The 23,150-nt window shown below is 44.6% G+C and overlaps 1 protein-coding gene across 3 annotated transcripts in view; it reads left to right on the top strand.

Annotated features, from left to right (window-relative positions):
* LOC144819406 (interleukin-31 receptor subunit alpha-like) overlaps positions 1-23,150 on the top strand; it is a 720,774-nt gene that overhangs the window by 156,646 nt on the left and 540,978 nt on the right. For all 3 annotated transcript variants that reach the window (XM_078677309.1, XM_078677308.1, XM_078677307.1), the window contains exon 4: positions 19,576-19,699. In XM_078677309.1, coding sequence (XP_078533435.1) covers positions 19,576-19,699 — 124 coding nt within the window. The remainder of the gene's footprint in view (positions 1-19,575; positions 19,700-23,150) is intronic.

Below are 23,150 nucleotides of genomic sequence, written 5' to 3'. Positions count from 1 at the left end.
AGAGATTGGGAGCAAAAAAGACAAAATGGCTTACCTGCCAGTCCTTGCACCACGGGGAAAGTGGGCCATGCACTACGGTAGACGGAGCTCACAGAACACGGGCAAACTTACCAAGCAGCTCACAAGATAGAGCAAACCTACAAAGCAAACAGAAAAGAGAGATTAGGAGCGAATACGACAAAATAGCATACTTCCACCACGGGCAAAGCGGGCCATACACTACAGTGCACGGAGCTCACAGGACACGGCAAACCTAGAAAGCAAACACAACAGAGACCTGCAAAAGAAAAACAATAAATTAGAACAATATAAACAAAAGAGCCTGGAGTTACCTGTAAAAAAAACGTCAAATTACATTACAATCTATCCACGAAGAGTCGCACTTACTTGAATAACTCCCGCGAAGCGAACAAGACAAAATAGCGACCGTAAAAACGTGCCCCACCCTGCTTTTACACTAACATTTTATAAATCAAAACCTAAGACTTTATAGAATATAAGAAAACAGAAAGGCAATCTCAAAGTATAATAAAAATGGCTTACCTGTAAAACGCGGGCAAAGCGGTCACTACACGACTGGACGGTGGACCACCAGGACACGGGACAAAGCTACAAATGAAACACAAAATACAGATTAGAAGCGAGAAACAGAAAATGGCTTACTTGTAAAACGCTTGCCATGGAGAGGCAACGACCGAAGATGGACCTGCAAAAGAAAAACAATCATTTAAAAGAATATAAACAAAAGAGCATGGAGCTACCTGTAAAAAAAAAGTAAAATTACATTACAATCCATCACCGAAGAGTCGCCCTTACCTGGAAAAGTTCACAGGATATATCGCCAACTGGCGCTTAACTACTGGCGCTTAACGGAGAAGCGTGCCCCACCCTAACGCCGTTCTCAAATGAGGTCCTACAAAGTAAACAGAAAAGAGAGATTAGGAGCGAAAACGACAAAATAGCATACTTGCACCACGGGCAAAGCGGGCCATACACTACAGTGCACGGAGCTCACAGGACACGGTCAAACAGACAAAGCAAACACAAGAGAGAGCTGCAAAAAAAACAAACAATAAATTAGAACAATATAAACAAAAGAGCCTGGAGTTACCTGTAAAAAAAACGTCAAATTACATTACAATCTATCCACGAAGAGTCGCACTTACTTGAATAACTCCCGCGAAGCGAACAAGACAAAATAGCGACCGTAAAAACGTGCCCCACCCTGCTTTTACACTAACATTTTATAAATCAAAACCTAAGACTTTATAGAATATAAGAAAACAGAAAGGCAATCTCAAAGTATAATAAAAATGGCTTACCTGTAAAACGCGGGCAAAGCGGTCACTACACGACTGGACGGTGGACCACCAGGACACGGGACAAAGCTACAAATGAAACACAAAATACAGATTAGAAGCGAGAAACAGAAAATGGCTTACTTGTAAAACGCTTGCCATGGAGAGGCAACGACCGAAGATGGACCTGCAAAAGAAAAACAATAAATTAGAAGAATATAAACAAAAGAGCATGGAGCTACCTGTAAAAAAAAAGTAAAATTACATTACAATCCATCACCGAAGAGTCGCACTTACCTGGAAAAGTTCACGGGATATATCGCCAACTGCCGTTCCAACTGGCGCTTAACGGAGAAGCGTGCCCCACCCTAACGCTGTTCTCAAATGATGTCCTACAAAGTAAACAGAAAAGAGAGATTATGAGCAAAAAAGATAAAATAGCTTACCATGTCATTTTGGTTACGTGAAAATGAAATTTAAAAAGTAAAAATAATAAAAGTCGCGCTTACCTTCATTTTGCTGCGTCTGGTATCGTTGCTTGTCGAACTTTGTCTAAGATTTTGGCTACCGCAGATTCAAGAAAAATAACGTGGCCCACCGTAACGTAACAAACTAAGATATTCCCCCCAAAAGCAGTTTCCACAGAATACTTCCAAGCCATATTACCCAAAATAATAGCATTACCCAAAGTCAATAACCAAATATATTACTCAAAGGACACGGGTAAACATAAAACGCAAACACAAAAGAGAGATTGGGAACAAAAAAGTCAAAATAACTTACCTGCCGGTCCTTGCACCACGGGCAAAGAGGGCCATGCACTACGGTACACGGAGATCACAGGACACGGGCACACCTAAAAAGGAAACACAAAAGAGAGATTGGGAGCAAAAAAGACAAAATGGCTTACCTGCCAGTCCTTGCACCACGGGGAAAGCGGGCCATGCACTACGGTAGACGGAGCTCACAGAACACAGGCAAACTTACCAAGCAGCTCACAAGATAGAGCAAACCTACAAAGCAAACAGAAAAGAGAGATTAGGAGCGAATACGACAAAATAGCATACTTGCACAACGGGCAAAGCGGGCCATACACTAAAGTGCACGGAGCTCACAGGACACGGCAAACCTAGAAAGCAAACACAACAGAGACCTGCAAAAGAAAAACAATAAATTAGAACAATATAAACAAAAGAGCCTGGAGTTACCTGTAAAAAAAACGTCAAATTACATTACAATCTATCCACAAAGAGTCGCACTTACTTGAATAACTCCCGCGAAGCGAACAAGACAAAATGGCGACCGTAAAAACGTGCCCCACCCTGCTTTTACACTAACATTTTATAAATCAAAACCTAAGACTTTATAGAATATAAGAAAACAGAAAGGCAATCTCAAAGTATAATAAAAATGGCTTACCTGTAAAACGCGGGCAAAGCGGTCACTACACGACTGGACGGTGGACCACCAGGACACGGGACAAAGCTACAAATGAAACACAAAATACAGATTAGAAGCGAGAAACAGAAAATGGCTTACTTGTAAAACGCTTGCCATGGAGAGGCAACGACTGAAGATGGACCTGCAAAAGAAAAACAATAATTTAAAAGAATATAAACAAAAGAGCATGGAGCTACCTGTAAAAAAAAAGTAAAATTACATTACAATCCATCACCGAAGAGTCGCCCTTACCTGGAAAAGTTCACAGGATATATCGCCAACTGGCGCTTAACAACTGGCGCTTAACGGAGAAGCGTGCCCCACCCTAACGCCGTTCTCAAATGAGGTCCTACAAAGTAAACAGAAAAGAGAGATTAGGAGTGAAAACGACAAAATAGCATACTTGCACCACGGGCAAAGCGGGCCATACACTACAGTGCACGGAGCTCACAGGACACGGTCAAACATACAAAGCAAACACAAGAGAGAGCTGCAAAAAAACCAAACAATAAATTAGAACAATATAAACAAAAGAGCCTGGAGTTACCTGTAAAAAAAACGTCAAATTACATTACAATCCATCCACGAAGAGTCGCACATACCTGAATAACTCCCGCGAAGCCAACAAGACAAAATGGCGACCGGAAAAACGTGCCCCACCCTGCTTTTACACTAACATTTTATAAATAAAAACCTAAGACTTTATAGAATATAAGAAAACAGAAAGGCAATCTCAAAGTATAATAAAAATGGCTTACCTGTAAAACGCGGGCAAAGGGGTCACTACACGACTGGACGGTGAGACACCAGGACACGGGACAAAGCTACAAATAAAACACAAAATACAGATTAGAAGCGAGAAACCGAAAATGGCTTACTTGTAAAACGCTTGCCATGGAGAGGCAACGACCGAAGATGGACCTGCAAAAGAAAAACAATAAATTAGAAGAATATAAACAAAAGAGCATGGAGCTACCTGTAAAAAAAAGTAAAATTACATTACAATCCATCACCGAAGAGGTGCACTTACCTGGAAAAGTTCACGGGATATATCGCCAACTGCCGTTCCAACTGGCGCTTAACGGAGAAGCGTGCCCCACCCTAATGCCGTTCTCAAATAATGTCCTACAAAGCAAACAGAAAAGAGAGATTATGAGCAAAAAAGATAAAATAGCTTACCATGTCATTTTAGTTACGTGAAAATCAAATTTAAAAAGTAAAAATAGTAAAAGTCGCGCATACCTGCATCTTGCGGCGTCTGGTATCGTTGCTCGTCGAACTTTGTTTAATTTTTTGGCTACCACATATTCAAGAAAAATAACGTGGCCCACCGTAACGTAACCAACTAAGATATTCCTCCCAAAAGCAGTTTCCACAAAATACTTCCAAGCCATATAACCCAAAATAATAGCATTACCCAAAGTCAATAACCAAATATATTACTCAAAGTAAATACATATCAATAATAGAAAATTAAAAGCAAACACAATAACATTATAAAATAAGATGGATAGATAAATACATGGGACTAACCTTATTGTGTTTGCACGGGGCATGTTCGACCTAGAAAAAAAAAGGAAGCAAATAAGATTACTACAATTAAAGAGATAGAAAAAAGAGATTAGGAGCGAAAACGAGAAAATAGCTTACGTGTAAAACGCATACAGTAAGCATACATACCTGGCAAAGCGGGCCATACACTACAGTACACGGAGCTCACAGGACTTAGGCAAACCTACAAAGCAAACACAAAAGAGAGATTGGGAACAAAAAAGACAAAATAGCTTACCTGCCGGTCCTCACGGGCAAACCTAAAAAGCAAACACAAAAAAGAGATTGGGAACAAAAAAGACAAAATTGCACCACGGGGAAAGCGGGCCATGCACTACAGTACACAGAGCTCACAGGATACGGGCAAACTTACCAAGCAGCTCACAAGACACAAGCAAACCTACAAAGTAAAGAGAAAAGAGAGATTAAGAGCGAACACGACAAAATAACATACTTGCACCACGAGCAAAGCGGGCCATACACTACAGTACACGGAGCTCACAGGACACGGGCAAACATACAAAGCAAACACAAAAGACGCATACAGTAAGCATACATACCTGGCAAAGCGGTCCAAGCACTATGGGCAAAGCGGGCCATACACTACAGTACACAGTGCTCACAGAACACGGGCAAGCTCACAAGACACGAGCAAACCTACAAAGCAAACAGAAAAGAGAGATTAAGAGCGAACACTACAAAATAGCATACTTGCACCACGAGCAAAGCGGGCCATACACTACAGTACACGGAGCTCACAGGACACGGGCAAACATACAAAGCAAACACAAAAGACGCATACAGTAAGCATACATCCCTGGCAAAGTGGTCCAAGCACCACGGGCAAAGCGGGCCATACACTACAGTACACGGTGCTCACAGAACACGGGCAAGCTCACAAGACACGAGCAAACCTACAAAGCAAACAGAAAAGAGAGATTAAGAGCGAACACTACAAAATAGCATACTTGTACCACGAGCAAAGCGGGCCATACACTACAGTACACGGAGCTCACAGGACACAGGCAAACATACAAAGCAAACACAAAAAAGCAAACACAAAAGAGAGATTTGGAGCAAAAAAAGTCAAAATGGCTTACCTGCCGGTCCTTGCACCACGGGGAAAGCGGGCCATGCACTACAACACGGAGCTCACAGGACACGGGCAAACTTACAGAGCAGCTCACAGGACACGAGCAAACCTACAAAGCAAACAGAAAAGAGAGATTAGGAGCGAAAACGACAAAATAGCTTACGTGTAAAACGCATACAGTAAGAATACATACCTGGCAAAGCGGTCCTTGCACCACGGACAACGCGGCCCATAGACGGGGCATAGTAGACCTAGAAAATAAAAAGAAAACCCGATTAGATTAATCAAAATAAACAAAAGGCTTACCTTAAACCTAAAAACAGGATAAACGTACCGCCAGAAACATTCCATGCGCGGAAAACACAGACGAACAGCCCACTCCGGCAAAGACAGTTAAAAAAACAAACAAACATGACGACCCAAAAAAAAAAAAAAAAACACGCCCACAGCCGCATGACGTGCGCAAAAGCCTAAAATTCTCGGGAACGCCCACGAATCTGCTCCGGCATTAACGGACAGATCTCTGTTCCAATGGCTAGCCTCCAGTTAAGGAGCTAGCCAATGGAACAGAGGGTCGGGACAACACACACATACTGTAGACATAAGATCTCGCCTGCGCGAAAAGCTGCGCAGTGCGCAGCTTTCGACAGGCGAAACCTAAAAACGACTACGATTACTTAAAGAGCGCGATTTATCATGTCTTTCAAGTTTGTCCCTGTATCACTTACTGTACAATTATTGAAAGTAGAGATAGAAATAGCGTGTGCGTAGGCCAGCATATAAATTATAAAACAGAACATAGTAGGAAGGGTTGCGTGGGGGATGGGGGCAGTGGTGTGAGTATCATTGTCACATGACAGACCCAAGTGTGGTCTCTTGTGAGTTCACGGCTCAACGCTTTTCCAGTAGCAGCAATGGGTATATTTGTGATATTGGGAATTCAGAGCCCAGCGAGTTTCCAGTATCTTATAAACACACTACTGCCGAGGTGAAACTGTGCTCTTGTTTTTTCTGATCATGGGTACTTTCACTCCCATTATAGGTCTTTTGTCTTCAAAGAAACATAAATGTTCTAGCAAAAGCTGTAAAAATTTGCATCAAACATTACTTTCCTTAGAGTACATGCCAAGAATAGCACCACTGAGTTTGTGAAGGGATAGAGAAACTGACACTGTGCAGAAGGGATATTCTGCTGTCTTTTGCTTGTGTGTACTTTTAAAATGAATTGTTCTCAAATTGTATCCTTTCGAACTTTTTTTTTGTAAACAAGGAAGGAACCTACTGTAAGTAACACAAGCACCCAAGTCCGCAGCACCCACCGTGGTCACACCAGTGCCAAGGTGCCACAGCTGGTCTGTGGGGGAATAGGCCAGTTCTGCAGTGCCACACCGGCACAATGGTTAGAGAGCGTCATCACTGTTGCCTGTGTCCCCCTGTAGGTCGGTCACAAGTGTCTCCCAAGCTCGTGCGGATTCCATATCCCTGCTGCCTGATGCACTTCCTACATCAATGCACCTCCTTCCCAGTCCGTCCACTGCAGAAGGTCTGCACCCCAGCGCTAAACGTTAGGTCCTGTCAGCTATTTCCAGTGCATTACGCTTAGCCAAAACTAGGGCCATATTTATGAACCGTGCTGTGATTTTATTAATTATTAATTTAGTGATTTTGTGTTTAGCCCGTCGGGGGTAGAGGTCTAGTAGGCAGAATGTAGGCAAGGCGGTCAGGGAGCGGTCGGTGACCTCAGCTAGCGTGTGCACCACTTCTGTCCAGTAAGGGATTAAACAAGTAGAACTCCATAACATGTGCAACCGATCCCAAATACCAGAACTGCAACAAGGGCCTTCAGGGGAAGCCGGCAGGAAATAGACGCCTAGCTTCTGGGGAATGAGGTAAGTTTGGTGCAATATATATTAGTGGATAAGCTTGAAATGGTCATTGCAGGATATTTGGGGGCGGCTTCTCATATTTTAGCCCAATCGCAATCTGTTATGGGGGAGCCTATGTCCTCCTCCCAACTTTCACCCAGCAGAGTGAGGGATGAGTGCACGTCTGCACGTATCACACTGTGTAAACCCGAAACCAGCCTGTGGGTGCTAGTAGCATTGCAAAGAACTTGGGGTCATATTATTAAGGACCGGTGTTAAAATTATCGCCGTTTTATCGGCAGGAAACTGCCGATAAAACGGCGATAATGGGCTTGATAATGCGCCCTTTTTAATTCCCATAGAAGCCCATGTTAACATCAGAACATGGGCTTCTACGGGAATTAACAAGGGCAGATTATCAAACCCATTATCGTCGTTTTATCTGCAGTTTCCTGCTGATAAAACTGCGATAATTTTAACACCGGTCCATGATAATATGCCCCTTGACAACTATGGAGCGGCTGCAGTTCTTCCTCGTGCCTCCCCCATATTCACACGCCATCGCCGTAGTTAGGGTACCATACAAAAGGAGCTGCCCTACTGGGAAGCCAAACTCCTCGTACAGATCATCAAAGGGGACAGGAGGCCATCTACATAAAGTGCACCCACCAAATACAGGCCTCAGCCCAGTCCATTAGTCAACCACTCTGAACTCCTTCGACAGGGAGGGGCCAAAGTTGGAGGTTCAGGGGTTATGGGGATTGAATTTGCACCCTTCGAAGCACCCTCAACTAGCAGGACGGAAGTACCAGCAGGTCTTGCTTTCCCAGAGAGGAGGCCCGCTTGAGATGAAGCATTAGGGTCCATAACTGAGCTTGGTCAGGAGGGTCCTGCTGTTCTAGCTGCCCTGGGGCTCCCCGCTCGCTAAGCCATTTCATGCCCCACTGCAGCTGCACCGCCAGGTTATACGCCTCAAAATCTGGGGGATTCATCCCCAGTCTGAGGAAGGTCTTTGTAACTTAGCCAAAGTGATGCACCGTCAAACCTTGTTCCAGATTAAATGAAGCAAGATCGTGTTGATGTCTAGATACTTACTCTGCGGTGCTACAATACAGAGGACAGCAAAGAAATAGAGGCGAGGCAGATCTATCATCTTAGCCATGGCTTTCCTGCTCATGACCTATAAGGACAGCATCTTCCAGAAGCTTGAGCTTGCCCAGAATGTCACCATTGCTGACGCCACCTTGCCCTCCAATTCAGGGATCATATGGTATGTCTGAACCCTTAAACACTTTACTGCATCTTCCTCCCAATTCATGCCACACAAAGCTGGGGGCTCAGTCCAACCCTGTGAGCCGGGAATAGTTTGGTCAACAGCCAATTAATGCTGAGGCCGGTAACCTCCCCAAAGGATGTGAGCCGGCAAACCACCCTGTCAGGTTCTGTGTGCAGGTCCCCCAGGTAAAGCACCAGGTCATCAGCATAGAGAGATATATGGTTCAGTAGGTCACCAGATATTATTCCCATGTGGTGCTAGCCATTAACCAGGCCCTAGTGACGTTGGCATGCTGAGGACCTATTATCTACATGAGCGGTTGGAGAATCCCTTAGAGGAGGGTGGGAGTGAACTAGGTCTACATTAGAGACACTGTTGAAGTTGCCCTCATTAAGTAGCATGTGTAGTAACAAAGGGGCCAGCCCGAAAGTCAGCATGTCAAAGAACAGAGGTTGGTCAACGTTGGGCACATAAACATTGACAAAAGAGATGTCCTGGCCATCTAGGAGGCCCATAAGAACGGAATAGTTCGTCTCAGGGTACACCCTCTAACTAGTAACCTGGAAGGGGACTCCCAGCTGTACCCAAAACAAGGTCCCTCTAGCAAAGGTGGAGTATGTAGTATAGACCCATTGCCCTCTCCATCGCTCACACAAGGGCAATCTCCTTCTTGGCAATTAAATGGGTCTCTTGCAATAGCGCTATGTGAACACCTCTGCGCCGGCCGCAGATAAGCCTTCACTTTATAACCCATTCCAGGAGAGAAGCTTGTAGGTTGAAATGTTATCCACCATTGTCAGGCAGTTTCTCCCAGCAGAAGCCCTCACTTCGTGTATGAAGGCAAAGGGCGGTGCCACCACTATAGCCAGTCATGGACAGGGATAGAACAGATTCAATGCAACCCATACTATAAGAACAAGAGAAACCCCCACTTCCCAAAGCTCTCTAGCCAGGACCGCAAGATATCGTCCCTCATCCCAACAAGAATACTCAATCAAACAAACCAGCATGCCAGAAACTCACCTACACTTAAGTACGGGGGTGATAGGAACAAGTCTGAACCATCAAAGAGAAATGAGCCCCAGTGGGGTGGACCCACACCCGGTCCTGGAAACAAAGGAGAACACACCCCTTCACCCTAGGGTCCCTGTGGACAAACAAAAAGGGCAGCCAACACAGGGGAGGAAATCAGGCTTCCCCCAACCAGTTTTTTTCATAAAGCCAAAGCTAGTTCAGGGTATGATATCAGCCCTATATGGGGTGACATGGGATAGATGCCCACTCTGGGCAGTGTTAAGCGTGGAGTCGGAGTTGTGGCCCAAATCCCAGCCAACCGCCCTGTCCCAAACAGATGGCGAACACTGCTCCATCTCTGAAGCTGTGAGCTTGTCTGCTACCTCCACCACACTCCTCTGGACACCTGTCGGGGCACCTCCCTGCCCCGACAGGTCTGGGTTGTGTGCACCTGGCAGCCCTTCTTTCCTCCGGGCTCAGCTTAAGCCAGTCCAACACCTCCTGATGCTCAGAGAAGGACACAGTACCACAAGCAGTAATAATCCGCAAGCGGGTGGGGTATAGCATGGTGTATTTAATGTTCAGCTCCCTGATATTCCACATGGTTGCCAACATTGAGGCCCTTTGCTCCTGTACTGCAAAGATGAAGTCCGGGAAGATCATCACCCTGATTTGTCAACATTGATTTCCTCCAAGTCACTGGTGCATTTCGGGATGTGGTTGCATTCCTGAAAATGCAACTGGAGGCTACAATGGAGCGGGGTGGCCCGTCAGGTGGTAGGGAATATGCCTATACCCTGTGTGCCTGCTCCAGGGCGAAGAAAGAGGAGAGGCTCTTTGTGGCCACAATGCAGTGGAGCCAATCCTCAAGAAATGCAACTGTGTCCGTGCCCTCCGCTATCTCAGGGACCCCACCACTCAAATGTTGTTTCTGCTGGCCCAGACTTCTAAGTCCTCAGTCCACTCTTCCATTATGTGGACCCTACTTGTTACATCCTTCAATCTGGCTTGAAAGTCCCTCATCTTTGGGGCTATTATCCTGCAGGGTTGATTCTGTTGTTGCGATGCGGTCAGCTAGTTTACAATGCCGGCTCTGATCAGGCCTAGGTCCGTCAGCACTGTATCAATCTTGAGCTCCAAAGTCTCCTTTGAATCCCTGTTGACTAGGAGGATAGAGCCTAGCTTGACTTGCGTGACTTGGACAGCCCTCCAGCAGGGGCAAGCTCATGTCCAACTGTGGCATGGTCCTTCACAGCCTGTACCAGAATTTTCTTCTAGTGATGTTGGCGCCACATATTTGAGAGGGGGGACGGCAGGGCACGATGGTCTGGGCGCTAAGTGTGGAGGAGGGGGCATTGCCCCATCCAGTCCAAAGCCAGAGAGGCTCCGCCAGGGCAACCTCCAGTGTCTCAACCAGGAGAGATCGCCAGTAGTCACGTATAAAACAAGAACCCCCTGAAAAGTAGATTAGGCAACTCCTAGGTCAGGGAAAAATACATATGAGAAAATAACAACCTAGGCAGTTATAATTACTCGTCTATTTAATAATAGAAGGGCAAAGGACCAATTCCAGAAACGGACACAGTTTTTATTGTCAGTACATACAGAAAAATCAATAACATTCATTTATTACTGTTAAAAAATTCATTAAAAACAACATAAAAGTCATACATATAATTATTACAAATAATGAAATAGATATGACACAGTAAAAAAGGAGGAATTTTATATCACACAAATAAAGGAAGGAGTTTTATATCGACGCGCGTTTCGGCGAACCAGCGCCTTCTTCAGGACAAACCAATCTATTACCTAAATGTAAAACAACAATATATGAAATCAAAACAGTGTACATATAATAACATTTTAGTGAACAAAGCTAATCATTTTAATACTTCATATTTTTATGTACACACCCTTAAAGTTACAGTCCACTAATTAACATATAACATTTGTACATGTACCAAAGAATTAGATACCTAAGCCCAATTTAAACAAGCAAAACTCAAAGATGTGAGTAAATTAAATTAAAACTTCCGTACTCATATCGATAGGCAACCAACTAATAAGGATAAGCATGTTGTAACAAAACAAGTGGAGATAAAAAAAATAAGAAATTAGGAAAACAAAGATATGTGTTATCCTCATCCAGAAAATGGCAGACTGACGGGGAACTCATGGGTAGATAGTCATTAGAGCAGACAGCCAGATGTCCCATATATGTCTAAGCTCAGATTCTATCTTTAGCAAAGGCTTAGGTATCTAATTCTTCCCTTATTTGTGTGATATAAAATTCCTCCTTTTTTACTGTGTCATATCTATTTCATTATTTGTAATAATTATATGTATGACTTTTATGTTGTTTTAATGAATTTTTTAACAGTAATAAATGAACGTTATTGATTTTTCTGTATGTACTGACAATAAAAACTGTGTCCGTTTTCTGGAATTGGTCCTTTGCCCTTCTATCATTAAATAGACGAGTAATTATAACTGCATAGGTTGTTATTTTCTCATATGAGATCGCCAGTAGTGTCATATAGTAATGGGCAGAAATATACGGGGGAGCTGCACATAGTGCAGGAGCACTCACGCAGAGTGGTCCAAGGGAAGTAGGCAGGACGTGCAGGGAAAAAGGAAGGTCCAATAGCAAGGTCAGCCAGCAGGATGTCACACCAGCCACAGTGTTCCCAGTGTTCTCAAAAGTGCCCCCCAATCCAGTGACAGGGGGAGAGGATGGAGTAGGACTTCGACAAAGGGACAAGATGGAACTTATACTGTTCAGGGAGGGGAATATGCAACATCTACTGCTCCATTGGCACAAGTGGGATGGTGTAGAAGGCCCCCTTCAGGGATCGCACACTTGCATGTAGGCCTCCAGGGCCTGTTCAAACCCTAAGAACAGCAGTTGCACCTGCAGGCTCTCCAGGGCCTAATCTCTGGTATGAAGACAGAAGAGAGGGGCGCTCTCCAGGCACTCCAGCCCCTGAGGCCCACCTCCTTAGTCTCACCTCTGGGGTTTATGCAGTAGTCTCGGTCCCAGCGTCATCTCTCAGTCACACAGGCAATGGGTTAGCGTGCAGTCAACAGACTCTTCGATGTCAACAGTTGCCTCTGGCACTGGATGGGGCAATCAGGGAGGCAAGCCAGCTCCTGGATCTGGCCGTATGATTCCCCCCTCGCAGACACTTATTTGCAGGGCTGGTCAAAGGCCCCATTTGCAAACCATGTGCAGCTCCTTTTTTGGGGCCTGCAGTGGTGCTGGCATCGGGGGCTGACCCCAAGTGTAGGTCGCTGCCCAAGAGTCTTTTCTGGAGGGCAGTGCAGCACCCCTGCATGGCGGATTGTGTCTCCGGGGGCGTCTCGCAGGGGGGGCCATACCCCTCAGACCAGCATACGGGCCCAGATCATTTCCCCCCAGGGGCCCGCAATGGCAGCAGGTAGCAGGACCCTCTTGATCAAACTGCCGAAGCATCTGCTTTGCATCCCGCAGCAATCACCCCTTTACCAGCCATCCACAGCGGGTTCGCCCGTCAGCAGAGGGCGCACTGCCAGGAGGTGTTCATGTTCATCGTCCTCCGTAGCCCGCAGTAGTATCCTGTACCATGAGGGCCATTCACCTTAAAGGGCTAGGACCCCAGACCACTGACCTCCTCAGCGTTCGTGTGTCGGCCTTTCCAGGGGTCACCGTCTTGTGTGAGGGTCGCAGTTCGGTCACCTAGCGGGTTGAGGAGATGCCCCTGTTCGCCCCACAATCAAAAATCAAACAGGGAGTGCCCAAGACGATGTTGGTCAGTGCAGGGGGTCCCACTGGGTGTCGGGACAGATAATTACAGCAGGATGAAGCCGGATGTGGGAGCCCCACCATCTACGTCAATTCACACCTCCTTTTTATTGACTTTATAGTGTCATATTGGGATCAAGTTTAATTCCCAGGTTGCCTTGATCCATCCATCCTGAAACGGAGGGGCCTTCAGAGGATATGTAAAGTCTACCTGATGACTCTCTCCCCTTGAAGGCAAAATTAAGTTTTCTAAATCTGCATACCTCTATTGGATCCGCAGTGAATGTTTTGATGGTGATGTCAGCTCTATCCAACTGCTTCCCTAGCTGCGGAACACATTTTTCTTCCCAGACTTTGCAGTTGACAATGGTGTAGGGAGAACCGGAATCTGCAACAATGCTTACTTCAACCCCCCCCCAATGGTCATGTCACATACTGGCTTCTTGGTCTTGGTGGTGTTTGCCTCATTGACTTGTAAAACATGGTTGTCTTCTATGTTAAGGACAAACATGTTAACCTCATCGTCGTCGGACGTGTTGAGGTTGGCTCCCTCATCTCCTTCGACTAGTTTAACTGAGCCTGCAGTTTTCTTATGACAAACTTTTTGAAAGTGCCCAATGATACCACAATATGAGCATTTTACACCTCGAGCAGGACACTTCTTGTCATCAACCAAAAGAGATGAGCTACCACACCTGTAGCAATGTCTCTTGTTGTTGCTTTGTGATTTGCTGACAGCTGGTTTGTAACTTCTGTTGATCCTGCTCTATTTTGACACGTTTTTTGAGTCCACCATTCTACTGATGGTACCATCCTCTTTCTTTTCTTTGCTCTCAGAGAGAACTGCTTTAGCGCAGTGACCAGTGAGCTCAGCTCCTCTGGCAATTTCTATAATGTTTTGTAGTGGGGATTCACAATTGGCCCATAGACTATCTTGGATATTTGTGTTAGATCCTTGCATGACAATCTGGTCTCTGATAAATCCATTGTGTAAACCCCCAAAACAACAATATATATGGCAAAAAATGTTAATGCTGATATATAATCATCAATAGATCCCTTCGTGCCTTGTTTTCTTAGGAAAAACTTGTATCTGTCCACACCAACGCAGACAGTAGGCTTGCAGTAAGCATTAAGGTCATCAATAACATTTGCAAATATATCTCCAGCACCCTCTCCTCTAATTTTCCTATTTATGCTGGAATAAACCATTATACCTCCAGCACCCAAACAATGCAACAATATTATGTATTTGTTTCTGCTGTAAAGTCTTCATTGTCATCAAACGTGGATATGCAGTTCTTGAAATACTCCCTGAATTCCTCGCATTTGAGAACAAGCTCACCTCCAGCTGAATGTATGGGGAGGAGAAAGATTCCACAAGTACCCAGACACAATTTCAGAAGAAGAGGAGGACAAGCTTAATAGATGGAAGGACTAAAGAGTAAGGAGTTAAAATGGTTGAGAGGGGGTGTGTAATAGACAAGTTACCCTGTTATGAAAGGCACAAGCCATAGGTACCTAGGGCACTGTGATCAAGGAAGGCCTCTAAGGGCTGCAGAACTTATTGTGCCACCCTTAGAGGCCCTGTACCTTTACACACACACACACTGTCATTGCAGGCTGCATGGTTTGGTGCAGAACAAAGTGAAGACTCGACATGGCACACATCCCTGTGAGCAATGCCTACAAACCACTGCCCTGGCATAGGTAAACCACCCCTCTAGCTGGGTGCGCCATACCAGTGGTGAGGGTACAGATGCATGAGCTCTGTACCACTGCAGTGTCTAAGTCTATTCTTAGACAATGTAAGTGCAGTAATGCCATAAAGAGTATATGGTCTGGGAGTTTTTCATTACGTACTCCACAACTCCATAATGTCTTTACCAAAAACTGGGAAGTTTGATTTTCAAACTTCTCAGCACATTAAACCCACACTGATACCAGTGTGGGACTAAGGAAAAATGCATGCAGAGGGCATCTTATAGATGCCCCCTGAGAAACAACCTAACTCTAGTGTCCTGGCTGAGTGGCTGCTCGCCAGCTGCCACCACCAGACATGTTTCTGGGTCAAGAGCCTGCCGCTCTTGGAGTCCTGAAACAAAGCACAACCTGAGTCGAGGTGCCAAGTTTCCTCCCCCAGCATGGGCTGGGACCACGAAGGGGAAGCTTCAAAGGCTTGCTGCCTTTGTGAGCTACCCCAGCCATTTGCTGCACCCAGCAACTGGCCACCACCAGTTCTGACCCCCACTTTGGGTGGGAGAATCGGTGGGGAAACCATGTTAGGACGAGAGGTGTGCCCACCTTTTCCAACCCCATCCCTTAGGTGGGGGAGGTGAGGTGAAACACAACTCTCAGTCCCAGTCAACTAGAGTGAAGTTTATGCCTCCCCCTCCCACTGGAGGTTGGCATAATAGCGGGTGTACTTCCCCAAGGAAGGGACCCATTGGTCCCGACCTGTACCTACCTGTAACACCCCTAAATTTAGTACTTAGGGCAACCCTGAACCTTGCCTCCTCAGACAGGAAGAAACAAGAAGAAGAAGGACCGAAGAGCCGCGCTGAAGAAGAAGATTGAGGACACCAACCGACTTGGCCCGAACCCTACTGGCCTGTCCCGACCTAGACCTGCTACAGCAAATTCCTGGTGTGTCCTGCAGGCAGCATCCCAACTTACCTGTCCAGCCGGTGGTCGCCTCCAGGTCGCCTCGAGAAGATCTTCATCCTTGAGATTGCAGTGTTTGTTGCAACCCGACAATCACCATTGAAAACAACAGGGCATCAGAAGCCACAACAGCACCCTGCACCCGGCCGCCCCAGTGCCATTGTGCATGCACCTTGTGTGCTAAATTGGACCCCCCTTTACCATAAGCCTAAGTCTAGGAGCTTTACTCCCACAACCTTGTGGCCTGCTCGTGAGCAGCCACCAACCGGAGGCCCCCTATCCCCTATTGGATAACATTGGGCCTCAGCACTCTGCATCCGGCCGCCCTAGTGCCACTGAGGGTGCTTTGAGAGTGCATCCTTGACCATGGGGGAACCCTGGGTCTAACCCCAGAAATCCAAATCCAAACCTAAGTACTTACCATTAAGTCAATAACATTGTTTTCTGCCATAGGACTGCATTGACTGCTTTCTTGTGAAAATTGTTTTACGCGTGGATTTGGTTTGTATGAAACCTTGACAAACTGAATATAAACAAAAACTGATTTACTTACCTTTTGTCTAGGAAATGTCCCAGTGTGATATCTAGACATATCACACTGACTAGAAAAAGTAACTTAAAAAGTAATATGAAAAGTAATTCAAATTGTTTTAGAAACAAATGACTTACCTGTAACCAATCACATTGCATTCTTCTGTATTCAAACTGTATTTAACTGCATAATTCGTGCAAAGTAATATTATACTTACCTGTACCAGGCCTGCCTTGGTTCTAGAAAAATAAAACACAACTAAATAATATTTTTATACAAACAAATTGGTCTGAGTTCAGTCTTTGAGTGTGTGACATTGTTTCTTGCCTAAGTGTGTACAATAAATTCTTAACACTACCCTCTGATAAAGCCTTACTGCTTGCCCACACTACCACAAATAGAGAGTAAGGTATTTTCTACTTTAGCCTCTGCCTACCTTTGGAGATCCACTGGACTCTGTGCACACTATACCGTATTTTGGTATAATATATACAGAGCCAGCTTCCTACACCACTACACACAAACTGCATTAGGAGGGTTGCCCACAGGGCTTTGCTTTACAGTCAGACCATATGGCCAACCCAGGACAGGTAGCCAACACCCACTGTACGGAAAAGTTCTCTACAAACATTCTTATTATTTAACACATAGAGAGCCATTAAGGGCCTGAAAAAAATGGGAAAGCTGATTAAAAAAGATTTGGAAAGGGCATTCTGTACTCACGCATATGTCTCCCATAACTATTGTTATCCCCTTTAAATACAATATGTGTTAAATTACTAAAAAAACAATACATTTCCTCACATTTTAACCCCCTGATCCCATATCTGCAGTAATATCTCAATGCTCATTTACTGCAGTCTGCTCCCCAGGAACGACTTTAAACTCAACAGCTGTTTTTTACAACAAAATAGCATTCAAGAGTATCTCACTTTTATGTTGAATGGAAAATGTTCACTGTCTAGTTGTTCTTTAGAATTTTGTGGTGAAGCTGCAGTTGATCACTACAAGTTAACTGACAGGTTGCTGTTGGTGTTGGAAGTACATCTTTCATTCTGCATGGCAGAATATTTTACTGACATGTATGAGGATGCTAATAATTACTCTGATGGCGATGACTCTAGCGAGGTTATCGTTAGGTCACACTTCCCATAGAAAAGCCATTTTTTGTGTTCTTAATAACTTTGGTGCAGTTCAACAAATCTGCACGAAACTTACAACACGAAGTTTATCCGCTTCCTTGAAAGTTTTGTCTCCATTATATTATATTATTTAGTTTGATTTGAGATTTTCTGACATCCCAGTCCATATAAGTAGAACAGATATTATTTCAACAGGTGGTAAGTCCATGTTAATCAATAGACGACCTCTCTGAAAAATTGATCCTATATGAATAGCAACTTATTTTTTGATAATTAAGAGCGCCTTGCTTATTTTGCATGTGGGCTCACTACTTTCTGAGAGAAAGAATATTAGAAGCCAGCAACATTCGATGGTCTTTCATATAGGATCCACTTTTCATCTTTCACTCAGCCACATAGATATTTTCCTCCAAACAATAGTTTGGCACAGAAATGTATTTGCCGAAAATCTATATAGTGGGGTTGAACTAGAATAAGATGTAGAAGTACACACGAGGGGTCTGTACATAGCCTTTAAGAGATTTATACAAAATATTTCTGTAGGTACATTGTGGGGAATAATTTGTCACAATAGTTCTTAGTTTTAGGAGTAAACATTTTATAAAACTTTAGATGGCAAATATGCCTTTGTTACAACCCAATAATAATTTGCTCTAAAGATCCAGATGAGGAGGCAAGAAGATAATTCTAAAGGTTGGAAAATTCATGCAGCCAAAGTAATCTAAGTGGTGGTTTATTGTTATATAGCATTTTTTGTCTATTGTTTTAAAATATGGATGACTAGTTTGGTAGACTGGTTTGCATATGGCCATGTCTGAACTGGGGTGGCAGAGTGGGCTAAAGAACGGTGATGGATTAAACCCAGATCTGTTGACTGGGTGTGAGTGTTTGATTGGTTCAGATGCTCCGTCCATCACCACCCCCTTTTGTACCGCTTTGTTCGCCATAAGTTGGCAGGGTATGCTCAGACATGAGTCCCTTGCTCACTGTGCCACTGGATTCAAGCAAGCCTGGCTGAAGACGGCTGTAATGCCAGAAACCGGTCCCAGGAAGCTTGAATCCGGTCCAGGGAAGGCATGGCTTGGCAGTTCGGGCTGGACTGTTCCCATGAGGCACAGAGTCAGACTGATTTGCATATGGCCATGTCTGAACTGGGGTGGCAGAGTGGGCTAAAGAACGGTGATGGCTTAAACCCAGATCTGTTGACTGGGTGTGAGTGTTTGATTGGTTCAGATGCTCCGTCCATCACCACCCCCTTTTGCACCACTTAGTTTGGTAGATGAAGCATGGGCAGATGGCAGTTCTTTCATAGTGCAGGGCTCTTTATTTGAATTGTCTGGGTGTCAACATTGGTTTGAATGGTGTAAAAAATGCTTGGAGTAATCCATATTACCAAGTATTACTTTTGGTTGTCACATTACATAAGTTTTCAAGTGTTAAATACTTTAAAGGCTTTTAGCAAAGGGATATTGGAGTTTCGTAAACCTTCAAGAAAGAGATGACAGTCATCTGCATATATTCCAATCTTCACGCCAAATAAATTAGAATTATTATATATTTCCTCTCCTGTACTGGAACTGATAAGGGCCAACCATAATTATGAATAATAAAGATCACCCGTGCCTTTATCATGCCTTAACCTGTAGTGGGAGGATGTCATTGTATTTAGCAAACTCAAAATAAATTAGGAGCACTTTTGTTATATTACTATACAGCCTAACCATTGTACAACTTATCTCAAGCCCAGGAAAGACGAAATATGGCAGATAATATACAACAGTGAAATAACAGGTCCTGTTGTTAAACACCTGTGAGAAATATCTTGGTACAGTACATTTCAACAGACTTTTAAATGGCTCACAATACACAATATTTGATATTCACATATACTATTATATTATTTCTTTCTTTTACAGATTGGCATGATCAGTTGAAGTGCTATTCTGAGCAAATAAATACTTCTATTCGCTACATGAATTGCTCTTGGCAGCCTGATCTTTTCAGCAAAGAAAACACTACATATACACTTCATTTAAAGTGGTAAGTATTAAAGATATTAATAAAAATGAACACGTCAAGCACTGTCACTGAGATCTAGTGTGGTCTGCAGTTCACTGGTTCCAATGCAGCTTTGGTTTGCACAGCCTTTCACCCTATCACGTGTTGTAAATAAGTACTTGGTTTAACTGAGTAATAATAATTGCATATGAAAGTTCTTTATATATTCTTCTACACTTTGGCCCATATGCATCAAAGCAAAAACCGGTCCCAAACGGGCAGATTCTCAGAATCTGCCCCTTTGCGACCAGTATTTTTACATTTGGGATGCATCATCCCAAATGCAAAAATCCGGACTTAAGTAATCTCTAAATTGTGATTATTTAAATTGCCATTGCATTTAAGGAATCGCAAATTGAGATTCCTTAAATGCAATGCATAAAAGTAAAAAAACTAGCGATTTCGCTAATAGGGGGAGCAAATTACTATGAAGTTGAACTTAAAGTGCATTTTTCAAAGTTCCATTTTACACACACACATGGCCTTGGGGCATGTGTGTGTGCAAGATGTACTCGTATGCAGATTTCAGGGGTGCAACAGGGTGTCCTTTTGACACCCTGGTACCCTTGAAATTGCATTCTCAATTTGCGATTCTCTAATTGAGAATTGCAAACTGGGAATGTCTTCCCATTCATTCCTATGGGCCTATAGGCCCATAGGAATGAATGGTGAGGTATTCCTTAAAATGCGAGTCGCAATTTGCGAGTCGCAATTAAGGAATGTTTAGGAAATTGCTATTTTTTAGCGATTTCTACATGCATAGCCCTTTGCTATTCCTTATTAGCGAATCCTTATTTCTCGCTTATAAAGAATCGCAAATGGCATTGTTGATGCATGTGCCAGTAAGTTGTATGTCAATACAACGTGGTGTTTACACCGCACTACCATTACAACGCTGGTTTTACAATGCAAGTCGTTATCATGACGTGCGCTGTAGGGTGTGTCGTGTCCAGAGAGTCCCCCAAGGATCACAGGAGACAGGTGCCGTTTGGAAGTATGTTTATTCTCATTATGTATACAGCCGCTCAGAACATGTCCTGCCCCGTGCCCGCTTGGTTCCCTTCTCCCCGGCCACCTCTCCTGACCGGAATGCTCTTTCAATGTCTGATAGGCACTTGCTTCCGTAAGCCACTACACACCTTGGTGAGTCTTTGCCTGGTCTATGTTGTGCCAGTATTGCCCCCAACCTTACTGGGCTGGCATCCACCGTCAACTCGGTGCAGAGCAGCGGATCAAAGTATGCCAGGTGATCTACTGCCATCACGGCGTGCCTGATCTCTTCAAATGATTTACTGCATTCTTCTGTCCATGCAAAGGTCTGGCCTTGTTTTGTTAGTTCTCGCAGGGGTGCGCTCAGTGTGGCAAAGTCCTTTATGTACCTTGTGCATTAGCTAGCAAGGCCAAGAAATGACCTTAATTCTGTAATGTCGCTTGGCTGTCTTGCTTTCTCTAGCGTGTCCACTTTGCTGCGATCTGGTCGCATTCCTTTTTTGGAGAAGATGTGGCCAAAGAATACCAATTCTTCTCGTCACAGTTCACACTTGTCCTCATTTAGCGACAACCCCGCCTGCTCTAGTTGGGAGCACACCTCTCGCAGTGCCTTGTCATGCTCCTCGTCTGATTTGCCGAACACCAGGATGTCGTCACTGTAGTTGAGACTATTTTTCACTGGCCTTATCACTTGCCTTATTGTTTCTTGAAATATTGCAGCCGCTGACGATATTCCAAAACTCAGACGTTTATATCGGAAAAGACCAAGTTGCGTGGAAAACGCCGTGATATATCTGGACTGAGGGTCTAGTTCCAGCTGATGATATCCCATGCACAGGTCTAGTTTGGAGAAGCGTCTTATGCCGGTCAGGCAACTGATCATATCATCGAGGTGAGGTCCAGGGTGTCTTTCGCGTTCAATTGCTGTGTTCGGTATTCTCATGTCGACACAGATGCGAATCTTGGACGTGTTTTTTTTTGGTACTGCCACTATTGGTGACACCCAGGGTGTTGGTCCTTCAGCTGGTTCTATGATATCCTGTTTGAGCAGTGCTTCGATCTCTTCTTCCACTTGCGGTTGCAGGTGTATTGGCACTCGCCGGTGGTGTTGAGCTACTGGTATTACTGCTTCATCAATGTGCAGTGTTATTTGGTGGCCCTTTAGCTTCCCTAGTCCCTGAATTAGTTTGGGATATTCTTTCAAGATGCTTTTCTTCTCTGACATGCTGTATGTCATTTCGAGGAGGCCCATCACCTGGGCTGTGACATTGCTCAGTAGACACGGTGCTGGAATGTCACCTTTTAGCACGAGAATTTCTTCTTTTATTGTTTGGCCTTTGTATGTCAGATTCTCTGTGAACTTGCCCATGTTTGTCACTGGTTTTCTTGATCCCCATGTGAATACCTCGACCCTTGACGGCGTCAGCACTGGTTTCACTTCCATCTTATCATATTCCGACACACACATGATTTTACAAGTTGCGCCGCTGTCTAGCACAAACCGTGCTTTGTGTGGTCCTACTTCTATGGTCACAGACTCTGTCTTCTTTATTGTGTTTTTGTCCACGAGGCAGATGCTTTCTTTATTTCTGCCTTCATCGTTGGGCATGGCAGCAGTGTCTGACATAAGGTATAATCGTTCTACCTTTTCTTCTTCCTCTTCTTCTCCTGACTCTATCGAGGAGCTCCTGTTTGCTGTTTCCACATGCCTGACATGTCTGCTCGCTGTCATCCGCGATCCTCCCAATCTTACCCTTTCACCTCTGTACTGCAGTACCTGGCATGCACTGGCAAAGTGGTTGCTTCTGTTACATTTACTGCACGTTTGACCCATTGCAGGGCACGTGCCTCTGTGTGGAAACTCAAGTCCACATCTGTAGCAGGTTGATTCAGGTTGCTTCTTTGTCCGTTGTCCATTGAGCCCTTTCTTCCAGCTGTTTGTGCGGTTGCTCTCTGCCACACGGTGTGCCTTTTCGACTTGCCGTTCTTTCCCCCGCTCCATTTGTTTTGCTTGCACTGTCGCTCTTGCCTCAGCCCATGCTAATGACAGGATCTTCTCCAGGGAGGTTGGCTCCTTCAGTATTCTTGCATGTAAATCCGTGTCACGGCATCCTTCGATGATGCGCAGGCGAATTGCTTGCTCGTTGTCGTACTTGTCGAATTCGCAGTGAGTTACTAGTTTCTGCAGTCGCGTCGCAAAATCATCTAGCGATTCATCCGTATGTTGAAACGCTATTGTGAATGTATATCGCTCAAAATCAATGTTCCTCTGCGGATCAAATCTCCTAACCCAACGCTCTCATCTTATCCCCACTTGCGGCTCTGAGAGGTTGAATGGGAGAGGTCTGCGATACTGGGCGCACTGTCTTTCACTCCTTTGCTCTGGCATCTTTCTTTTTCTTTGTGCTTTTGGTGGCGCTTGCGCTTTCTCATCTTCTTTCCT

The sequence above is a fragment of the Lissotriton helveticus genome, chromosome 2_1 (assembly GCF_964261635.1).
Source record: "Lissotriton helveticus chromosome 2_1, aLisHel1.1, whole genome shotgun sequence".
NCBI classification, from domain to species: domain Eukaryota; kingdom Metazoa; phylum Chordata; class Amphibia; order Caudata; family Salamandridae; genus Lissotriton; species Lissotriton helveticus.
Note: the sequence above shows the minus strand (reverse complement) of the source record. Positions and strands in the feature narration are given on the sequence as shown.